Source organism: Grampus griseus (genome assembly GCF_964374135.1).
Source record: "Grampus griseus genome assembly, chromosome: 13".
Taxonomy (NCBI): domain Eukaryota; kingdom Metazoa; phylum Chordata; class Mammalia; order Artiodactyla; family Delphinidae; genus Grampus; species Grampus griseus.
In genome coordinates, this window is record NC_139007.1 from 61,064,901 (window position 1) to 61,085,329 (window position 20,429).

Here is a 20,429-nt window from a genome sequence, read left to right on the forward strand (position 1 = left end):
CCTGTGGATTCAAAGACTACACATATGCCACTGACTCCTTAATCTATACTTATGCTCCAAGCCCGTATTTCAAAGTATGTAGTCTAGTTCCTAGCACAGGGCTTGACTCATAGTAGGGCATTTAATAAATAAGGTTCAAATAGATGTGTAAGTTATTTGATGTCTTGCTCTAGATGTCTGCCAGGCATCTCAAACTCAATATATCCAAAACACTGTATACAATTCATTATCATTTTCCCAATATTCCTATATGCCCCTATTTTTGTTAATGGATTGCCATCCACTCCTTCACCGAAATTAGAATCCTTAGTTATCCTCAAATTCTACTTCTCTATCTCTTACCATTCACATTCCAAATTTCTAATACCTTAATAACTTAACATCTCTAGTTTCTTACTTCAGTCCAGTTCTCCCATCTCAATTATTAAAATTATATTTTAACTGGCCTTCCTAGCTGGGATGCCTTAATACTTTTTATAATTGACAGTCTTCTCATCTTGCAACAATTACTTTAAATATTGCTTTCTCTACATGGAATTATTCGTCATTACGTCGTATCTGCTCTCCTGTACACTTTGTTCATATTTTTATTTATAGCAAGTATTAAACTGTACAATCCCATCCACCTCCCCCTTTTAAAAATACATCTCTAGTGAATAACGCCAGTGTTGGGGATAGGGCGGTGCTTTGCACTCATTTATATAAGGTTCTGTATGATCTGGCCTCTCGCTACCCCTCTGACTTCTATTCTCCCCCTCATTCCTCCACACCAGACATATTAGCCTTTTTGCTGCGCAAAATGCACACTAAGCAAATTTCTGACTTGGGATCTTGGTTGGGTATGCTATTCTTCCTAACATGGCTTTCTTTCTTCTTCAAAATTTTGCTCAAGTGTCACCTTCTTTGTAAAGCTTTCCTTTACCACCCATTAAAAACAGCAACCTAACCCCATTCCCCAGTTCACCCTATCCCCTTTCCTTGTTTTGTTATTTATTCTGTATTTATTTGCTTATTGTCTGTCTCTCTCCACTGGAAGTAAGCTTAAACAAGGACATGGATTATTATCTGTTCTGTTCACTGATACATTCACATAACACTTTTAACAGTGCCTGGGACAAAGTAAGTACTCACTGGGTACTTACTGAATGTATGAATGAATCTTGCATTCCCAGAATCTGTATATGCAGGAATTAAACATCCTTTAGAACTAAAAACAAAAATAGAAGAAAGTTAACATGAGAAAGGATTGAATAAGGGAAAACTATTTTCATCTGTAGTGGTACAGTATTGAGAATATAAGAAAGTGAGAATTCATTTTCCCGGGTCCATCCATAAAAGATCCAATTTAAATTCTAGACAGAGACAATAAATTTAAATTCTGAACATAAGCATGATAATTTAGAAGACGTTTTCCACAACTCAAAGCAATGAGAAGTCATTTTAAAAATATGATTATGCTATATCAACTTTTTCCCTGTTAAAGTTCACTGAATATTAAGTACATTAATTTGCCTAACTGCTATACTATGCCTTTACACTGCCTTTAACATTAGTTTTTAAAGTGTTTTGCTTTCAAACTTGAAAATATACAGATTGAAAAGACTGAGGAGACATTAAGTATCAAGCCTCATAATATTACTACAAAAATAAAAGAAAAAAGAAGAAAGAGAGGAAAATGAGACTACCCTCTCCCCAAAAAACCTCAAACTTTGTTGATTCTGAAGTGGCCAAAATAAAAAACCTGCTCACTGCCTACTTTGCTCAGAAAAATGTAATAGCTGTGAGATGTGAAAGACTGGATTCCTTTCAAAAGAAGGGCAGGTATACACAATACACACCACACACACACACACACACACAGTGTCACTCACACACATTAATATAAAAGAAACTGGAGTGCTTTTTATGTATTAACTCACTTATTCCCAGAATACCACTGGGAGGCACGTTTGAAAGATGTAACATAGTAATTAAGGCTCTCACATGACTTGAGACATGTTAGTGTCCTAAAAGGCCAGCAACAAAATCCAGATTCCTCATTCTAAACTGCCATTTAGAGGAGTCTTAAATGGACAATATTGTTCTGTATTGTAAAGACAATACAGAATTAATACATTTAATCGAACGGATTCCTTTCTCTGCGCTCTCTTAGTGTTTTATGCTTATCTCCTGCTGAACTCATCCCCAACATATTATACCTATTTCTTTTCCTGCTAGACTGGGAGGACTTTGAGAGCAGTCTTTCAGCTTCCATTTCGCCAGGGCTTAGCACAGTCCCTAGTGCATAGTAAGCTCGCCATAAACATTGGTTGATAACCTGTATGAATTAATTTTTGATCAAGTATAAAAAGGTTTTTATTTTTTAAACTAACAGCTTTTTTGTAGGGTGCGTCTATTAAAATACAGTATTTCTGGTTTGATAAAAAAGAAAAAGATGGACACTAGTCAAAAATCATTCTCAATTTTACTCCTTATGAAATTATAGTTGAATGTTTTTACAGAGGAGAAAGTTGAGGAAAAAAGTAAACTGACTGAAATTAGAACATTAAAATAATGTTCTACTTTTTACTTATCAAACATTTACACTGAAAAAACTACTTAAATTATTTTTTAAAAATGACCAGTCATTCCACTTAGTCATTTCTTAGTTTCCATATTTGTCATCAACTTTGCTCTCAAGACTTGCAGAAAAACACAGAGTTATTCTTTACATTTTCATTCACTTTTCACTAAGGAAAAAGTTTCCTGAAAATACATGTTTAAAATTCTGGAAAATACAAATCAGCATTATCTAGACATCTCTATCATTACCAGAAGGTCTGGTTCCTCAACCTAATTTCCACTGTTAGTTGGCATTTCAATAAGTGATGGATATTCATTTCCAGAAAACATTACCAGTAAATTCTATGATATCATAGTCTCTTCACTATCTAGACCAAACTGACTAAACCACAAAATGCAAAAAGTATGCAGTTAGCTACTCTACACAAAACCTTAGGGCTATTCTGAGTACAGTCTTAGAAAAGTATAATCTAACTGAGTAAGAGTAATTGAAAACTTAATTTAGATAGCCCTCGTACTCTGAATTTCCAGGGCCTTCAGTAGACACAAACCAAAATGTTTAAAAACTAAAGTATTTCTTATCATAGACTTAATTCACAAAAAAGTTAATTTGGGACATAGAAATTTACAAAGGAAATAAAAATTATTTTTATGATATAAATATTATTTCATTTTTTTCCCCATGACCAGGGGAGTGGAAACATAAGGAGCTGCTTCCTTGGTTCTAAGCAGTGCCTACCCTAAGCAAGATTAGTAAATAAAAAATAATTACTGATTTTTTAAACTCATAACTTTTCAAAGAATAACAGAACATAAAGACTGAAATGGATTGTGATGTGAAATCTGTGAAAATGCTAATGTGTAGATATATAAAGGGAAGGAATGAGTATATGTGATTCATATGGAATAAAATTTATTCTACTTTAAACATGAATTAAAATACTTTTCATTATCATAGATGTGGTCAACATTTTGATATACAATGTATTCACTATAATACTGAAAAACTAAAAATATTCATAAGCTCTAGCAATTGAAAAAAGGCTTCAAAATTATGGAATACTTTTTCTTTAAGACCAGGCATTAAGTTTATTATCAGAAAAAGTTACAGAAAACCAAAGAAGTACATATTTGGGAATACATTCCACATCTTTTTGTATGCCTAACTGCCTTAACAATGGAAAAACTGTCATTTCAGTTTAAAATTATAAAATAGTAAAATGTGTCTTATGGTTGATATTAAACAATGTTAAACATAGTCTTTCTCAAACTATAAAAAACAAACAATAAAGTTATGCCTGGTCAAAAATAATTTTGCCATTTTATAACCTGTCTTCTCACCTTGCCTGTTGCAGTCAATATAAAGTTGTTGTAATTCTTCCTCTAATCCTCACTTTGAGTGGATTGGTTACTGATACTAGCAATTTTCCCTGGAGGCACAGCAGTAAATTATAAAACATTCACTATCTTCACCATGATATAAATTATGTTCTGATAAGGAGGCTGAAACCTTCAAAGTCTCCTACTTCAGGATTATATAAGGAAAACTACTTTTGTCTTGGAAGTGTTTTAATCAGTATGCCTAGAAGTTGTATTTTGAAAAAATACATACTGAAAGAATATGGATTTTTAACGTAAGACATACACTAAATTTAATTCTAAGAGCATAGTGATTTCTCTTTCTAAAATTTAGTGGGAAGTTAAGTAAATTTAAAATCAAAAGGTTCAATGATTAAAATAGTTCTGGATATAGTCATAAAGATACTATCTATAACTCTTACTGCATTGTAAGTCAAACATAGGCTGGTATTTAAAAACTTTCACTTGCAGTAAACAGTTTCCTATCCTCTATTTTCAAATGACAAGTCACTAAGATGAAATCACTTGCTCCAGGTCACAGCATAAGAAACAGAATCTGAATCTAAATTCAGGTGTCTCTGACCTCTTGGCTACGTGCTACCAGAATATGTGGTACTAATTTAAATATGAAAAATAAGAAACTTCTGGAGTCTCTATTAAAGTTAATCAACGCACAATCGTGATGATGAAATATCATGAAATCTTCAGGATAATACTTTCAGGAAAGTTTTAATATTAAAAGCATTATTTGTATTTAATTTAAAAAATGGGTAATCCATTCTTTATATTGTAACACCTGATTTGTCTGGTGTCAGATAATGAAGATTTACATCAAAGTAGGTTTTGTAGATCTGTACTGTCCAATATGATAGCTACTGACCACATGTGGCTATTTAAATTTAAATTAAAATGAAGAAAAATTAAAAATTTAGTTCCTCAGTCACACAAGACACACTTCAAGTATTCAACTGCCACATGAGGCTGAAGGTTCCCATATTGGACTGTGCTGGTCTAGAATTCAGGAAAGAGGTCTGGGCTGAAGATAGACATTTGAGAATCACTGGTGTGTGGGCTTTATTTAAAGTCATGAGTTCATCAAGGAAGTGAAGTACAGGGAATAAAAGAGGATCAGATTGCAGTGGAACAGTCTAAAAAGACATGGAAGAAAAGAGGAAGAATCAGCAAAGGAGAATGAAGAGCAGTAGCTAATGAGATAAGAGAAAAAACCAAGAACGTGGTGGCCCAGAAACCAATGTATTAAGAAGCCATCGAGTGTGTCAAATGCTGCTGATAGGTCAAGCAAGATAAGGACAAAGAATTGACCATTGGAATCAGCAATGTGTATAGGTCACTGGTGAGCCTGAAAGAACAGATTAGAAATTTCAACAAATTTACGGAAGATGAAAAGTGATTAGAAACATCTGTCTGAAAACATTACGGTGGGCTGCTGTAGACACAGAATCTGACAATGAAACTCAGAGGAGCTGAGAACACAGAATCAGCATATTTGGTAGGGAGCAAAACAAAACATAATCCAGGAGAAATAATGGAAGGTTCACATATAAAACACTTGGGCCAAATAGGCTGCAGATCCCACATAAAATGGATGCTGCTGAGCATCAACCACAAGCAAAAAGAAAAAAAAAGTCAATGGCATTGTCTCTAAAAATAATATTGAATAAACCATCTGGACAGAGTGAAGACTTCTAGAGCCGATACTGCTGTCCTACTTATTCTCTTTCTGACAGCCTGACAGGTGGGCTCATGTATCTTACCTGTTTACTGCCCTAAATATAAGCCTGCCAGTTAATATGTTTTAGCCATATATACAAAGTTCTCAATAGACTTTCTGCTCAGGTGACAAAACAGTTAGATTATAGAGTTATGTACACAACAGAAGAGGGAGGGACACCATATTTGTATCCAGTCATTCATTTAAAGAAAACCAGATACCAAGGATCATCAGATATAAAGGAAAAATCATTGGCATAAAAGAAAAACACAGGATACATTAACAGATGAAAAAACTGAACATAGAGGAAATATCAATTCAGAGAAGAGAACTTAGAGATCTAGGAAGATATAATGACATCCACAGAACTTTGATACTAGGAAAAAGGAACAAACAGGACAAGAAAGAAACCATAAAGATCAAATGGATGATTGGTGAACTAAGAAAGACTTAGAATAAAGGAATGAGAGGGCTCTGAGACTGACTAGGTAGAAAAAGGAAAGGAGAAGGAGTCCATAGTTTCTACCTGAAAAACAGTAATGCTAACATCAAGAGTAAAATACAGAAACTCCTTTCAGGAAACTCAACCTCACTCATGGCAATGATTACATTTCTGTCACATACATGACAAAAAGTGGTTAGCTTATATACCTTGCTACACAAGTTTGAGGCTGAAAATCTTTTCTGAGATTAGATTTCATATTTCAGAGCCACATATACTACAATAGCTCTGTTTAACTTTGCCTAAACTCTCAGAAATTTCATATTTGATCTTTTAAAAAAGATGCCATATGCAAATAACTTCTATAAATCTTTAAAATATAAAAAAGACAAATTAAGAAGTTGTTATTACATCAATTGGAAAGCTTTGGAAAAGGTAAACATCAGAATATCTGTAAAATATAAAGTCAATGATCTGGCATGTACTCTGGCTATGTTAGAAAGAAATTATGTATTTTTCATATTCATTAAATCAGTAAGACATTTTAATTTCTCATAGTTTATGGTTTTCTGTTTTTTTCTTGTTATTTTTCACTGTTAATTATTTTACTTTAAAAATTAATACACTGGGCAAATGTCACAGTATAATTTGACAACTAAATTTAGTAGGTTCTTAAACAAAACACACACACACACAAACACACACACACACACACACACACACAGAGAAATGTGACTGAAAAAGAAGAAAAACTTAAAAGTAAGTTTTTTACTGTTAACAGAGGGAAAAGGTTTAAAATTGTAAGGTTAGAACCATATACACCATATAAATATTCTATAAAACAGCTTCTTACAAAATAAATGGCTAGGAAATAGTGCACAAATTTAAGTTTATTCAAATCATCAGATTCATATGAGGAGAAATGCTTGCATTTATATTCTCCCCTCAGAGGGTGTTAGGAGAAATTTCCTATCTCAATGAGGACCATGATAAGAAATTTCTTATCTCAATGGGGACCAAGTGCATACCCTTGTGCATGAAGACCATTCATTAAGTATATTAACATTTACTAGAGTTGATAAAAATGATGTTTAAATTAGGAAACAATAAATATGTAGAATACACTTTAAGTTATCGACATGGTTAGAAACACTTCACTAATTCAAGCGACATTTATTATTCAGGAAATATAGGCACTTTTATTACAAGTAAGGATAAGTTTCAACCTTCAACAAGTAGATTAACTCAGATCACTGGAGAACTAGTAAAATCCTGATATTGGTTACTAAAATAGCACCTTATATCTTTAATGTACCAATCAAACAACAATTTTAGAGACTGATAACAAAAAATATCTAACAAATAAACTCTCTTCTTTGTGGAAGGGAATATAAAATAATGATGTGTTAAAGAAAAAAAGCCATGTGATCAAGGTCTTTTTCTCAGTGTCCAGAAAAATCCAAATATTAAAACATTCCCACCTCCAGGGGTTTTGTGTTGGCTAGTACTTACGTGGAAAGCCAAAGTTTCAAAAGTTAAGTGGGTTCTGGTGGATTATTTATATTTGAGATATTTGTTTGAAAACCTGTCTTCTAATTACTTCATCTTAATGTCTTTTTTGGCATGCTTCTCAAAATTCTCTTTGGAGAATCCATGTTTGCCTCTCTGACATGTTCTTTTTTCTGTCATCATCACTTCTCACATTTATTAAATCATGTCTTAAAATAAGATTTCCTCCATTCCTTTGGCCACAATGCAAACTGCATGATTTCAAAGTTAAAAAAATAATAATATAAAAAGAATCTCCCCAAAATTTCATGTTGTTTATTCTCACAGTATTTATGGATTTCAAAGTATCTCATCCTCACAATTCTATGAAGTAGAAAATTCATCTGAAGTAGAAAGTAGAGACACTGTACTGGCAGAGAGAAACTACCCAAGATAACAGCTGGCAAGTGGCAGAATTAGAGCTCAGCCCCAACACTTCTGGCCTTCTGACCCCAGGTTTAGTACTTTTTTCACCAAAACACACAAGTGCTGATTTCAGAAGAGTGGTTGGTTAGCATCATTAAGCACATTTAAGGACATGTGTCTACAGATAATCAGTTAATTCTGCAGATTATCTTTGGTAGTGAATTAATTCCTTTCATCCCACACCTGAACTGAAGTCTCGTAATTCTGGAGGTTTGAAATCAGAATTCAATGAAACATTCTTTTTCAATTAATAGTTTAAAGTTCATTAAGTAATACTAACAGAAAACTCTGCCAATTCTGATAGTATGAGGAAGTCTTTGAACTCATTTTGCCTTCCTTAAAACGGAAACCCCCTTTTACCATCACCTGTGTTTGAGTTATTCTAACCTAATTTTTGCCTAAATGTTTTCTTTTTCTCCCTTTGAAATATAAGAACCATCATATTTCCAGCTTACATGTAATCTACCTTCTACAATGGGTTTATATAAGGATATCACAGAATCTCTGGTGAAATTATGATACATAAATAATAGATTTCAGTTACATTATTTTAAAAGTTTTGCACTTCTCCATAAAAAGTTGAAACCTTAAGAAATACTAACATTGTGAAAACAATAAAACTAAAATTTGACTGGAAAAATAGCTCCTAATTTTAAGAACTGGTCAAGGGAATAAGTGTATACTTGGCAAAGACACGCAAAAGAAACGGAAAGATACAGTTTTTCAAATATTATCCAACATGTAGAAGCACAAAAGTTAACTTGACAGACCTCTCAACCAATACTGAAGTCATCTGAATTATTTTATATTTTTGTTTAAGTCAAATATCTTGACTGTTTAGGATATGGAAAAAACATTAGTATATGTTTACATGATCTAATGGAGAGTACAAACAAAATATGGAGAAGACGGAAGCTATTGATCACTTTTAAAAACCAAGTCACAATCTGCCACCCCATCAAACTCCAAGTCTACAATTTAAAAAGAGGATATAGGACTTCCCTGGTGGCGCAGTAGTTAAGAATCCGCCTGCCAATGCAGGGGACACGGTTTTGTCCAGGAAGATCCCACATGCCGCGGAGCAACTAAGTCTGTGTGCCACAACTACTGAGCCTGCACTCTAGAGCCCGCGCGCCACAACTACCGAGCCCACGTGCCACAACTACTGAGCCCACGCGCCTAGAGCCCGAGCTCCGCCACAACAGAAGCCACCTCAATGAGAAGCCCGCGCACCGCAATGAAGAGTAGCCCCTGCTCGCCGTAACTAGAGAAAACCCGTGCACAGCAACGAAGACCCAACGCAGCCAAAAACAAATAAATAAAAATATTTAAAAAGAGGATATAAAGATTACATTAATAGTCATATTAATAAAAATGAATCATTTTATTTTGCACGCCTCTACTTACCTATTAATATGAATTAAATTTAGTGCAATGCTGTGAAAAGATAGACTAAGTACACAAAAATGAATGATGCTGTCCTTCAAATATAGTCATACAAAGATGATAAGCACTTCCTCTAACTTCCACCCTCATAACTGTGATTGATTTTATTACTGAATAATCCACATGTTAAAATTTACTACTATTAATATAATAAGGACTCTCAAGATAGTTGAATGGGATCTGGGATTCAGACCAACTATCTCAGAACAAAATTTCTCTGCAGAGAATCTCTTGATTTCACTGGCAACTAAATACCACAATTTCACTGGAACTAGGCTTTAAGTAGTCTAATAACTGGTGAACACAGAATTATATTTAAAGATCAGATAAAAAGATAACTTCATTAATTCTTAGAAAATACCTTCGTGACACCTCAGTTTTAACAACTACACCTATTCCAAATAGTACTGTCCAGGTTATTACTTTGCAATATATCACACACCTCCAATGCTAGTAAGAAAAGTACACGCCCGAGGCCAGAGGGACCTCTGGGCAGAGTGGGAGGACAATGGGCCAGGAATGAAGGAGTGGCTCTAGGCATAGCCTCACTGAGGGTCCACCTCACTTCTGAACTAGTGCCCTCCTCCAGCCAAAGGCAGAGGCAGCGTGGGATGGTGAGGGTAAGTACTGAGCTAGGCGCGATGAGATCTTGCTCTAGATACCAATGCCACTAGCTATGTGAACTCTGACACGTCAGCCCTTCTGCTTCTCAGTTTCACGGTAAAGGGATTGACAGTCAAAGATTTAAGGTCCTAGCAGCTCTCAAGAGTTTACACTCTATGATTTTAATGTTTACCCTACTTCTCAGAGGGTTTTGTTGAGGATCAAATGAAGATGTATATAAATAGATTTTGATACGAATAGAAGTTACTGTTGTTGTTTTATAGATTTTCTTCATTATACTAAGGAAGTTTGGAAACAGTTTTGAGATGCAGTACAACATGTTCACCATATGGTGAGACATTTATGAACTATAACCTACAATTTAATCTAAAATGTTAAAATTAAAATGTCCTTTTTTCCCAGCTTTATAAAGGTATAATTGACAAATATAATTTTATAACTTTCTTTCTTATACAAATTACTCAGAAAAGATTTATGGTTTTAATTTTAATAAAATTAGCTGATTTATTATTTTGTTCATTAAGAACCTAGAGCAAAAGCCTAATGAACAGTTCCTAAAATAAGTATCTCATAAGAGTTGTATCCAGCTCTTTTCCTCTCTAACCCATCCCTCACTAAGACATGAGCTGTATTTTTTATTTTATTTTATTCTATTTATTTATTTATTTTTTGTGGTACGCGGGCCTCTCACTGTTGCAGACTCTCTCATTGTGGAGCACAGGCCCCGGATGCGCAGGCTCAGCGGCCATGGCTCACGGGCCCAGCCGCTCTGCGCCATGTGGGATCTTCCCGGACCGGGGCACGAACCCGTGTCCCCTGCATCGGCAGGCGGACTCTCAACCACTGCGCCACCAGGAAAGCCTGAGCTGTATTTTTTAGAAACATATTTTATCATTTCTCTTTCATCCTCATACCTTTGGATAGCTCTATTTTATCTAGAGAATAAAATGTGAATTCCTCAGTAGGGCACAGTTTGACCCCAATCTACTTTGCAACTCAGTTCTTCCCAAACACTTCCATCTCACCATTTCCTCCAGCTAACCTAAGATTCAAACCACTGCCTGGCCAAGTCAAGCTCGCTTCCAGTTGTTTGTTTAGCTGCCTGCCTCTTGGCTCAGCGTGCCCTCCTGCAGCCCCATCTGCTGATGAGGCCGATGACAAAGACAGAGGCGAGACCTTGGAAGGTATGGTTTTACCTTCCAATGAGTATGGAACTCATTCTGACCGCCACAGAAACCCATTTAAGAGTTTTAAGCAGGGAAGTAACAGGATCTAATTTATATTTCAGAGAATCACATTGTCTGCTGTGGGGAGAATAAGCTAAGGGACAGGAGTAAAAGCAGGGAAGTGGAGGGAGAAGAGGGATCCCGAATGGCTTCTGGTTCAACCTAAATGACTTGGGTACATGTGCCGGAGTGCTGGGTGGGAAGACCTGGTGTGGGGCAGGGGAAGTGGAAGTGGAGGAACAGTTTGGGGGCAAGAGTTCTGCGTGAACATGTAAAGTACGAGAAATCGCTCAGCTGCTTTATCCCTCTATATTTCAGTGACACTTTGTTTATACTGTGATTTTAGAATTTATCACACTCTGACATAATTTGTTGCGTGCTCATTTGTCTTCCCAACCAAAGTTCCTTGAGGGCAGAGACTGCCATATTTAGTCCATATCCTTAAGAAAGGGACTTAAACAAAGTAGCCACTTAAAATGATTTTAGAATGAATAAAGATAGTATTCTAGAAACTCTGAAGAATACAAACCAAGGAAGAAACTCTTACTCTTCCAGCAGTCTCCATTACCCAGAACTCACCTTGAATAAGGTCAATAGAAGTAAATGCAGACCGTAAATGCACTTCTGGGTCTTGTCTTCCAGCATATAAACTCACTTATATATAATATATATCAAATCAACCCTTCCTCTTAAGCCTCTTGCATGAAGGCCAGTGGGCCCATATTGACTAGTTCTGTGTAAATAGTCTTCCTTTACACTGTACAAAGCCAAAAGCTGATAGCTTTTCAGTAAGATTTTTATTTTTAAACATCCTATCTACATTGTTTCCATAGTCCTTTATTTCAGATTCTAATAGATTATTTATACAGTCAAGAACACTTAACTATTTATCCCCTTTTAAAACTGGTTTGAATATTGAATAGACTCAGAATTTTTAAGACAGAAACTCACCAAATCCAGAGCCCTCATTAACCTGCAGGGATGAGAAAACTGAGGCCTGAAGAAATTACTAAAGATTCTATAGTCATTCAGAAGTGAAGTCAGGTGTAGAAACTAGTTCACCTGTTTCCTAGGGCAGGATTTTTTCCACAAAGATTGGCTTCTTAATGAATAAGATGGATTTGGCCATTTTGCAAAGGACTACATAGTCTGCTTTTATAACTCTTCTATACAGCAATATCTCAATAAATTTTATAGGAAGGATATGCCTTAAAATGAGGTCAGGCATATTAATAACTAAAACTCAAGCAAAGCATTCTTACCATGTATTACATGGCTTAATGGTAATGCTCTTGCGACAGTGCACACACCAAGGGACATGCATGATTTAAAAGGCCCACTCAAGGCCTATATGGCCACGGAAAGCTGAAGGTAAAAGGAGCCAATCTTACGTATAATTGTGAAGTTTGCAAGGCTTGCCTTTATCATATCGGGCTTTCCTTTTATTCTTTATCTTTAGTCTTTATCTCGCTCTTCCATTTCAAAGGCCTTCCTATCTATCCTCTCTGCTCTTTCCGTTTACAGAAAAAGAATTTTATATCTATTATCTGCACCTTGTTGGTTGATAAACTTAAGACACTACTTGAATGAACTTTAATCAATCTGCTAACTCAATCAGACATTTATGTTCTATCCCCTTAATCCTGAAATGTGGAAGGAAAGATTTGTTCCTGGAAGAATTTTAGACCTCAGCAGAAAGATAGGGATCAAGTGGTGGAGACAGGTTCCCTCCCTCCTAGTCATTAAAATGATGCGGTCTGAAGGCAAACCAAGTATCGAGTTAGGTGCAGAGAATGTGTCTACAGGAGCAGCCACGGTGGGCCCCCCACTGTACACAACAACAAAGCTGTTCCTCGAACTTCTAGCGGTATCTGAAACACTAGAAATTTTAAATTTCTAAGGTTTGGGATAATTGTTAATTATTATAGTGATTTAAAATTAGAACTCAAAGTATTTTCAAAGCTAATGTACACACTCATCCTGTTTACGAGATAAGTATGTTACACTCATATAGTACCTTATGCTTATAGAGTGCTTTCATATGTGCTTCGTGATTTGAACTTCAACAATATATAATGCAAACATCATTTCTAGTTTTAAAATGAAGATTCTAACATTTGCAGGTAATAAGGATAATAAAAGGCACAGCCAGACTGAACATAAGAGTTCCTGAACCAAGTATTTTCCCACTGTAATACGTAACTCAGCGATATTAAAATGTAGCAATATTAAAATAACTTGCACAACTCCAAATACCTTCAAAGTAGAAAAGTAATATTGTTCCTAAATTTCTAAATAAAGTATGTTGAACTTTTCAAGCTCAAGTTTCTTCTTCTTCTTATAACTCTCTGTCAAAGACAACTGTTTTGTTATTCTCAGCTGTCTCATCTTTCTAAAAGACTTCAATAGCAGAAAAAATACCATAAAAAACCTAAAGCTAATGAATAGAAATAGTCATCTTTCAATACCAAAAATACACATTTCTCACCTAGATGCTTTTTCTTCGATATCCTCTGAAAACCTTATTCAAATTAATTTAAAACATTAGCCTAAAAATTTGCAGTTGTATAGTTCAACTCTGTGATTGATATACATTTTAATAACTAGCTTCTTTGCATATTTTCTAATTTTAAAGAAACACGATAGTACTGGCAGGATGTATTCTGTTTCTGCCAAAATGCATTTTATGTAGGCTTTCCTTGAAATGAATTACAAAATGTGATTATCCATAAACTATGGTTCCTTTACCCAAGGGAAACTGAATCAGATTTCATATTATACATGTTTAAAACTCACACGTTTTGCTACCTTTAAATTATTATCTGCTCAATAGAATAGAGGTTGGGAGTGTCTACTATTAAAATTACCAAATTCAAATTTGCTTTTGAAATAATTTAGAAAGAAAAAATGCTGGAATATAATTCATCAGGTGTGAAAACTGACCATTACAATGCTATGAGCCAGATTTCTGAAGTGAAATAAATGATATCCATTAAAAAACAGAATCTGAACATTGAAAGAACAGTCAAAGCAAGAACGGGGCTCACCAGTTTGAGTGAAACCAAACTGACGCAGAATCTGATGAGCGTCCAGCACGTTTGATTGTTTTGACTTCAACTGTTGTGAGGAGGCTGATACTGAAGTAAATGAGAGATTTTTGTTAACCTGTAATAGGAAAGGCAAATCAGAAACGAAAGCGTAATTTCCTGGGTTACTGATGCAAAAACTGGATGAGAAATAGTTGCTTACGATGCAAACCAGGACACTTGTCAAAAGGAGTGGCAATGATTTATATGCTTAGTTTTTAAGAGTTTACAAAACTTTAAAGATTTTACAGAATAGTTTTTATCAAAGAAGGAATACAGTGGTAGTGAAAGCGTAACTATATTAAAGTCGATCTGCCTTACTTTGAAAACAAGTTTGCTTAGCATGGAATTGACTTTATTAGTAACTCAGAGTGGTCTTAAAAGTTATGCCAAACAAAACGTGAAAAATAAATGTGACTCCTTGACTGCTTTCAATTAAGAAAGGGTTAAAATGTTTCACACCCACATTTCTTTAGCATTTTTGAAATAGCAGGTACTTCCTTTTCAGAGACTGCACAGAAAACACCTGTAATATTCATGTTTATATACATCATGGTGACATAGATAACACAGCTGCAACCTAACTTGCCAAGTGAAATAGTTTCCACTGCATCAAAAAATCTCATTCTTAAGACAATGTCAAAGAACAACTAAAATAATGAACAAGCAAAATTTCTGTAAGTAAATACAATGTTCTACAACACAAAAATCCTACTATAGTTGTCTGAGTACAATAGTTTCACAGAAATGAAAAGAATAACAAGTGCAACATTATAACTACAGCTACTGTAGAAAAATACATGTCACAAAAAAAGTTTTAAATGTCTAGTAAATTAGTAAATTCATTTTGTAGCTCAAACAATTTCAGCAGTGATCTAGTCACTCATTATTAATAAATCATTCATTTATCTTATTATTTTTATCACTTTCAAAAAGCACGATAAAATATGATCTAATTTTGAAAAAATTTGAAACAGTTTCAAAAGTAATCTGTGAATTAACAAACTGTTAAATGATAGTTTATGGTATGTAAATATCAGTAGATGAAAACAGCTCCTTTCTCTCTCTTTTTTTGCAATAATCAAAACTACACAGAGGACTTCTACTGTATTAGTATTTAAAAATTCCCTTTTGGTGTTCTGTATACAGTAGTACTGGGTTGTGGTTACATGCCCTTTTCTGACTCAGTATTTACATAATGTTTGTAAATGCTTCCCTTCTTTCAAACAGTGATAGTAAATGGTATGTCTTAGATTAAGTTTTTCTCTTGAAGGAAAGATAATTTGGTGAAAAAGTCCATTAAGACCAGATGATAATATAGTTCTAAAGTTCCTAAACTGTTGTGGTATCATCTTATAAAAAATAAAAATATTTTTCAAAGTAGTTAGATGGGGTCAAATACTACATCAATGCTAAGAAAAATTATCCAGCCAGAAAAATTCTGTAAGGAGCCATTATTAAACATTGACCAAAATTAAAGTTGACTATATTGATACAACAGCTAAAGTAACAATGCTATCACTTAACATCATTGAACTTCATTTTCCATCTTTAAATGGAGATAATAAAAGTAGTACGTATGCTTCAAAGGAAATGTACCTGAAGAGCAGTAACAATGAACTGGTATTATAAAGAGCTATTCACATAGGCTAACCATAAAGCACTAAATAACATATTAAATATGAAATAGATTAAACAAAGTACGTTGGTAAAGGGAACCTGAAGTGCTATACAAATCAAGCGCCACATAAAGATTAGCTATCATTAACATCACTACAAGTAAGCGTAATTAAAAATATGTAATGCAGTACGAAGATGCAGATTTTTCAGAATGCTATGCTTTTAAATGGAAGTACTATATACAAAATGACATATTTATCACTTAACTATTTAATCCACTTCTCTTTTTAGAATCATTTTTCAGTTTTACTTCTGTGTTCTTAAAAATTTTTATCCTATGTGTCAAACAAAGCATTTTGAAATCTGGTGCAAAAGAACAGGTGTATGCTGGACACCACACACACACACACACACACACACACACACACACACACACACACACACACACACACACACACACACACACACACACACACACACACACACACACACACACACACACACACACACACACACACACACACACACACACACACACACCATCTGCCTTAATTTACTTGTGTTAAAACAAGAATGGATACCAAGAAAGCTAGAAGAGGATACTTAAATGCCTCCACTCAAACAGAAAGACTTGCCACTCTTTTTAAGTAAAATGCTGTTAAAAAACCTCAACTATAATCTACAATTACATGTTTTTCCTAAGCATTTTTATAATTTGCTCTTTCTGGACGCATTTCTTTTCTTTTCTTTTCTTTTCTTTTGTGCTATGCGAGCCTTTCACTGTTGTGGCCTCTCCCGTTGCGGAGCACAGGCTCCGGACGCGCAGGCTCAGCAGCCATGGCTCATGGGCCCAGCCGCTCCGCGGCATGTGGGATCTTCCTGGACCGGGGCACGAACCCGTGTGCCCTGCATAGGCAGGCGGACTCTCAACCACTGCGCCACCAGGGAAGCCCAAGGACACATTTCTTAGAGACTATTCGAATGTCCATGAAGTGATAAGTGGCAACCTAACAGAGCAGAGGAGTCAGTTTCTAAGGCTGGGATAATTGTTAATTATTATAGTGATTTGAAATTAGAACTCCAAGTATTTTCAAAGCTAGCTTACACATATTCACTACTTCATTTAAAGGAAGAAAAATAATAACAACCATTAAATACAGTGAAGCAATATCTATTTTTGAAATATATGCTGTGGAAAAGAATTGCTTAATAATTTTACAACAACAGAAAGGTTGGCTAAGATAGTCTACCCTACAACAATCTATCCTCTTTTTACAACACACTTTTCTGCTTGCTTCATGCAAAAACCACAGTCTGCCAAAGTCAGTTTAATACCTCCATACTGTGTAAAAAGAAAAGCATAAAAATTTAAGGAAATTCATAATAGAGAAAAAGAAAAAAAAACACACCTAGAACTGCCAAGTTAATCACACAACTGTTTTGCCTACTCTTTCTGGATATAAATAGTTTTGTGTAAAATATGCAAATACTAATTCTCTAGGAGGGGGTTAATTTTCATGTTAAAAAAGTCATTGCTCTAACCTAAAATTGAATGCACAAAACTAAACAGGCCATCAATAGTTTACCTTTTAGTGACTAAATTGTAAAACCACTGGGAGGTATATAACACTGATTTCCATATACTTAAAAGTCTAATCATTTCAGCTGACTTTATATGCTATATTCACCTGAAGAACTGTTTTTAAAGTTTCAACTTGTGAAGACACTTCAAATGGTTTTAAATGATAACGGAAAAGATATTAATACTGTCTGTATGCGTATGTTAACAAATTTGTCCCACGTCCTCCAGACAACTGTCTATTTTTTGAACTAAATTTGAACAACGCAGATAATACTTTAATTTGAAGACAGTTCAAAACCCTAGACAGTATGTAGGAAATGTTTCGTTGCAAGTTATATGTGTGTTGTAAAAATTAAAATCCCAATATTACAAAACAAGTTAAACAGGAAACTTGAGCCAAAGTGAGATTCAAGTTATCTGAAGTAGGTCTCTTAACATCTCATAATATAAGTTCTAAAAGCAGCTTACATTTCTGTGATATCTAGGTTAGTAAAACCTAAGAAATGAGTTGGCTATGGTGTCATAAAGAGAAATACAACATGATCTCTAGGCCCCAGATAATTTCCTTGCAAGTTGGGACAGTGAAGTGAGGGATTAGAAAGAAACACTGTTACTATTAAAGAGAAATTTTTACAGTGAGGTAACGTGCTAGAAAATCTCCCCCAAATCAGTTCACCAATGCTGTATTAACTAAACTAGAATTCTAATTGGGATCAGCCATAACAAAGTTTTACTTTGTAATATTTAATCAAGATTTTTTGAACCCTTGATACATATACCAAGGACTGGTGGTTCAAAAAGTACTGATATATTCCTCTGTGAGAAGCTCAGAATTAAGATCTAGTCCTGGCTCAAACCACTTATCCAGCAGTAATATGCCTTAGGGAAAGCCAATTTACCTCGATGCATCTTGCAATAACAAACGTTTACCTCCTTTCTCTCTTAGTATATTTCCTTACTCCAGAGAGAAAATTTGGTGCTGGACCCCCCGAAATCCTCACTTCTAAGAACATACCTCTTGCACCATTCAAGATTAATCCCTCCATCTGTCCCCCTTGGGGATATCCTTAAAACTCTTCCAAATTCTACTTCCAAATTCTCTACTGGCTGTTTGTCTAAAGGCTATAAGCATAAACTTTTCTACTTTACTATAAAAATAGAAAACAAATTCTCACTGTGATTCCATAATTTCCTTATGCTTCACTGAAAGTTAAATTTCTTGAAAAATAGCACATAACTGCTATCCATATACCTCAACCATTCACTTTCAAGCAGCTACAACAAAGCTTTTATCCATCAGAGCACTAAAACTGAAGTTAAAGTCATCGTGGACTTCAAATGATCAAATTTAGCGGATTCGTTGAGGCCTCTGAGATAGCTGACATTGTCAGTAACTCTCCTGTTTCTGGGAAACCATTTTTCTGTTGGTGATCCTGCCACTGCCTATGAGTGTTGTTTGCTAGACCCCCTGGGCCCTCTTCTTCCCTCACAACACATGGTTATCCTGGGCAGTAATGTTTGTTGTCACTGCCTCATCTGTCTTTTATGCTGATGATTCTTCAATATATTGGGTTGGCCAAAAAGTTCGTTCGGGGTTTTCCACACGATCTTATGGAAAAACGCGAACTTTTGGCCAACCCAATAAGACTCTTCTGATTGGTAAGTTCAAAACCAAATTAACCTTTCCCCTGCTGTTCACTTCCTCAGGGAAAGATATCACCAGCCCCCCAGCTGCCCCAGCCAGACAGATGGGCATCACCTTGGACTGCTTCCTCTTGCTTCACACAGAGTCACTCATTAAGTCAATCAGGTACTCTGGCATCAGATGCCCCTCCTCCACAGTTAGTGTTACTGTTGCAATAGTCTCCTGATTTGTTTTCCTATCTCCTGTCTCTTCTCTAATTCTTCTTCTATACTGCTACCAGGATGATTTTTCTAAAATGCTAATTTTATTGAGCAATACTTCTGTTTAAAACCCATCATCAACTGTTCCACTGGATAAAATCCATACTTTTTAGTATGGCATACAAAGCTTTCTATATTATAACAACTACCTAGCTTTCCCACCTTACTGCTCCATCTCCTATGTTCAAGCTACAACAAATTGCATACAGCTCCCCAGACGTGCCAGGTTGTTGCATGTCTCTGTGACTTAGTTCATGCTGTTCCTGTTTCCTGGAATGGGCTTCCTTCCTGGCTCCATCTTCCTTGTGGATACCAACTCCTTCTCCAAGCTTTCCCTCAAGTATTATATCATGTACGAAAAGCCTTTCAGACTCTCCCAATAGAACTTACCTCCCCCTCCTTTGTCTCTCCACTAACCCCACATCTTCTAGTACTATGGCACTGGTAACACTTTAGTACGATTACTTACATTGTTAGTTATCATCCATCAGACTGTAATCTTCTTGAGGGTAAGGAACAGGTTTCATCTACCTTTCTTTAGTAAGTGGCTGGTGTAGCACTGATAAGAACTACACAGAAGCCAAATGCATTAATACATATGAAAACAGTGCATGTTTTAAAACCTTCCCCAAATTTAAGGTGGTATTTGTATTCAAGACTTCTCAAATGTAAGTAACTTTTTGATGATAAGAATTACAGAATAATGGGCTTAAAAGTAAGAAACTCATTAATTTACATGGTTTAATACTCCTATGTAAATCTAGAAACAGGAGTGTGAAATAATAGAAAAGAATATATACATATAGGTCTCTGCCCCCGGTTCCTGGCACAGAGCTCCTGAAACCCTTGTGGTTTCCTAAGTGATAAGAGC

The 20,429-nt window shown here is 35.2% G+C and overlaps 1 protein-coding gene across 1 annotated transcript in view; it reads right to left on the bottom strand.

Annotated features, from left to right (window-relative positions):
• Positions 1 to 20,429, bottom strand: part of AHI1 (Abelson helper integration site 1) — a 208,437-nt gene that overhangs the window by 102,368 nt on the left and 85,640 nt on the right. The window contains exon 21 of the mRNA XM_082668729.1: positions 14,413 to 14,530. Coding sequence (XP_082524855.1) covers positions 14,413 to 14,530 — 118 coding nt within the window. The remainder of the gene's footprint in view (positions 1 to 14,412; positions 14,531 to 20,429) is intronic.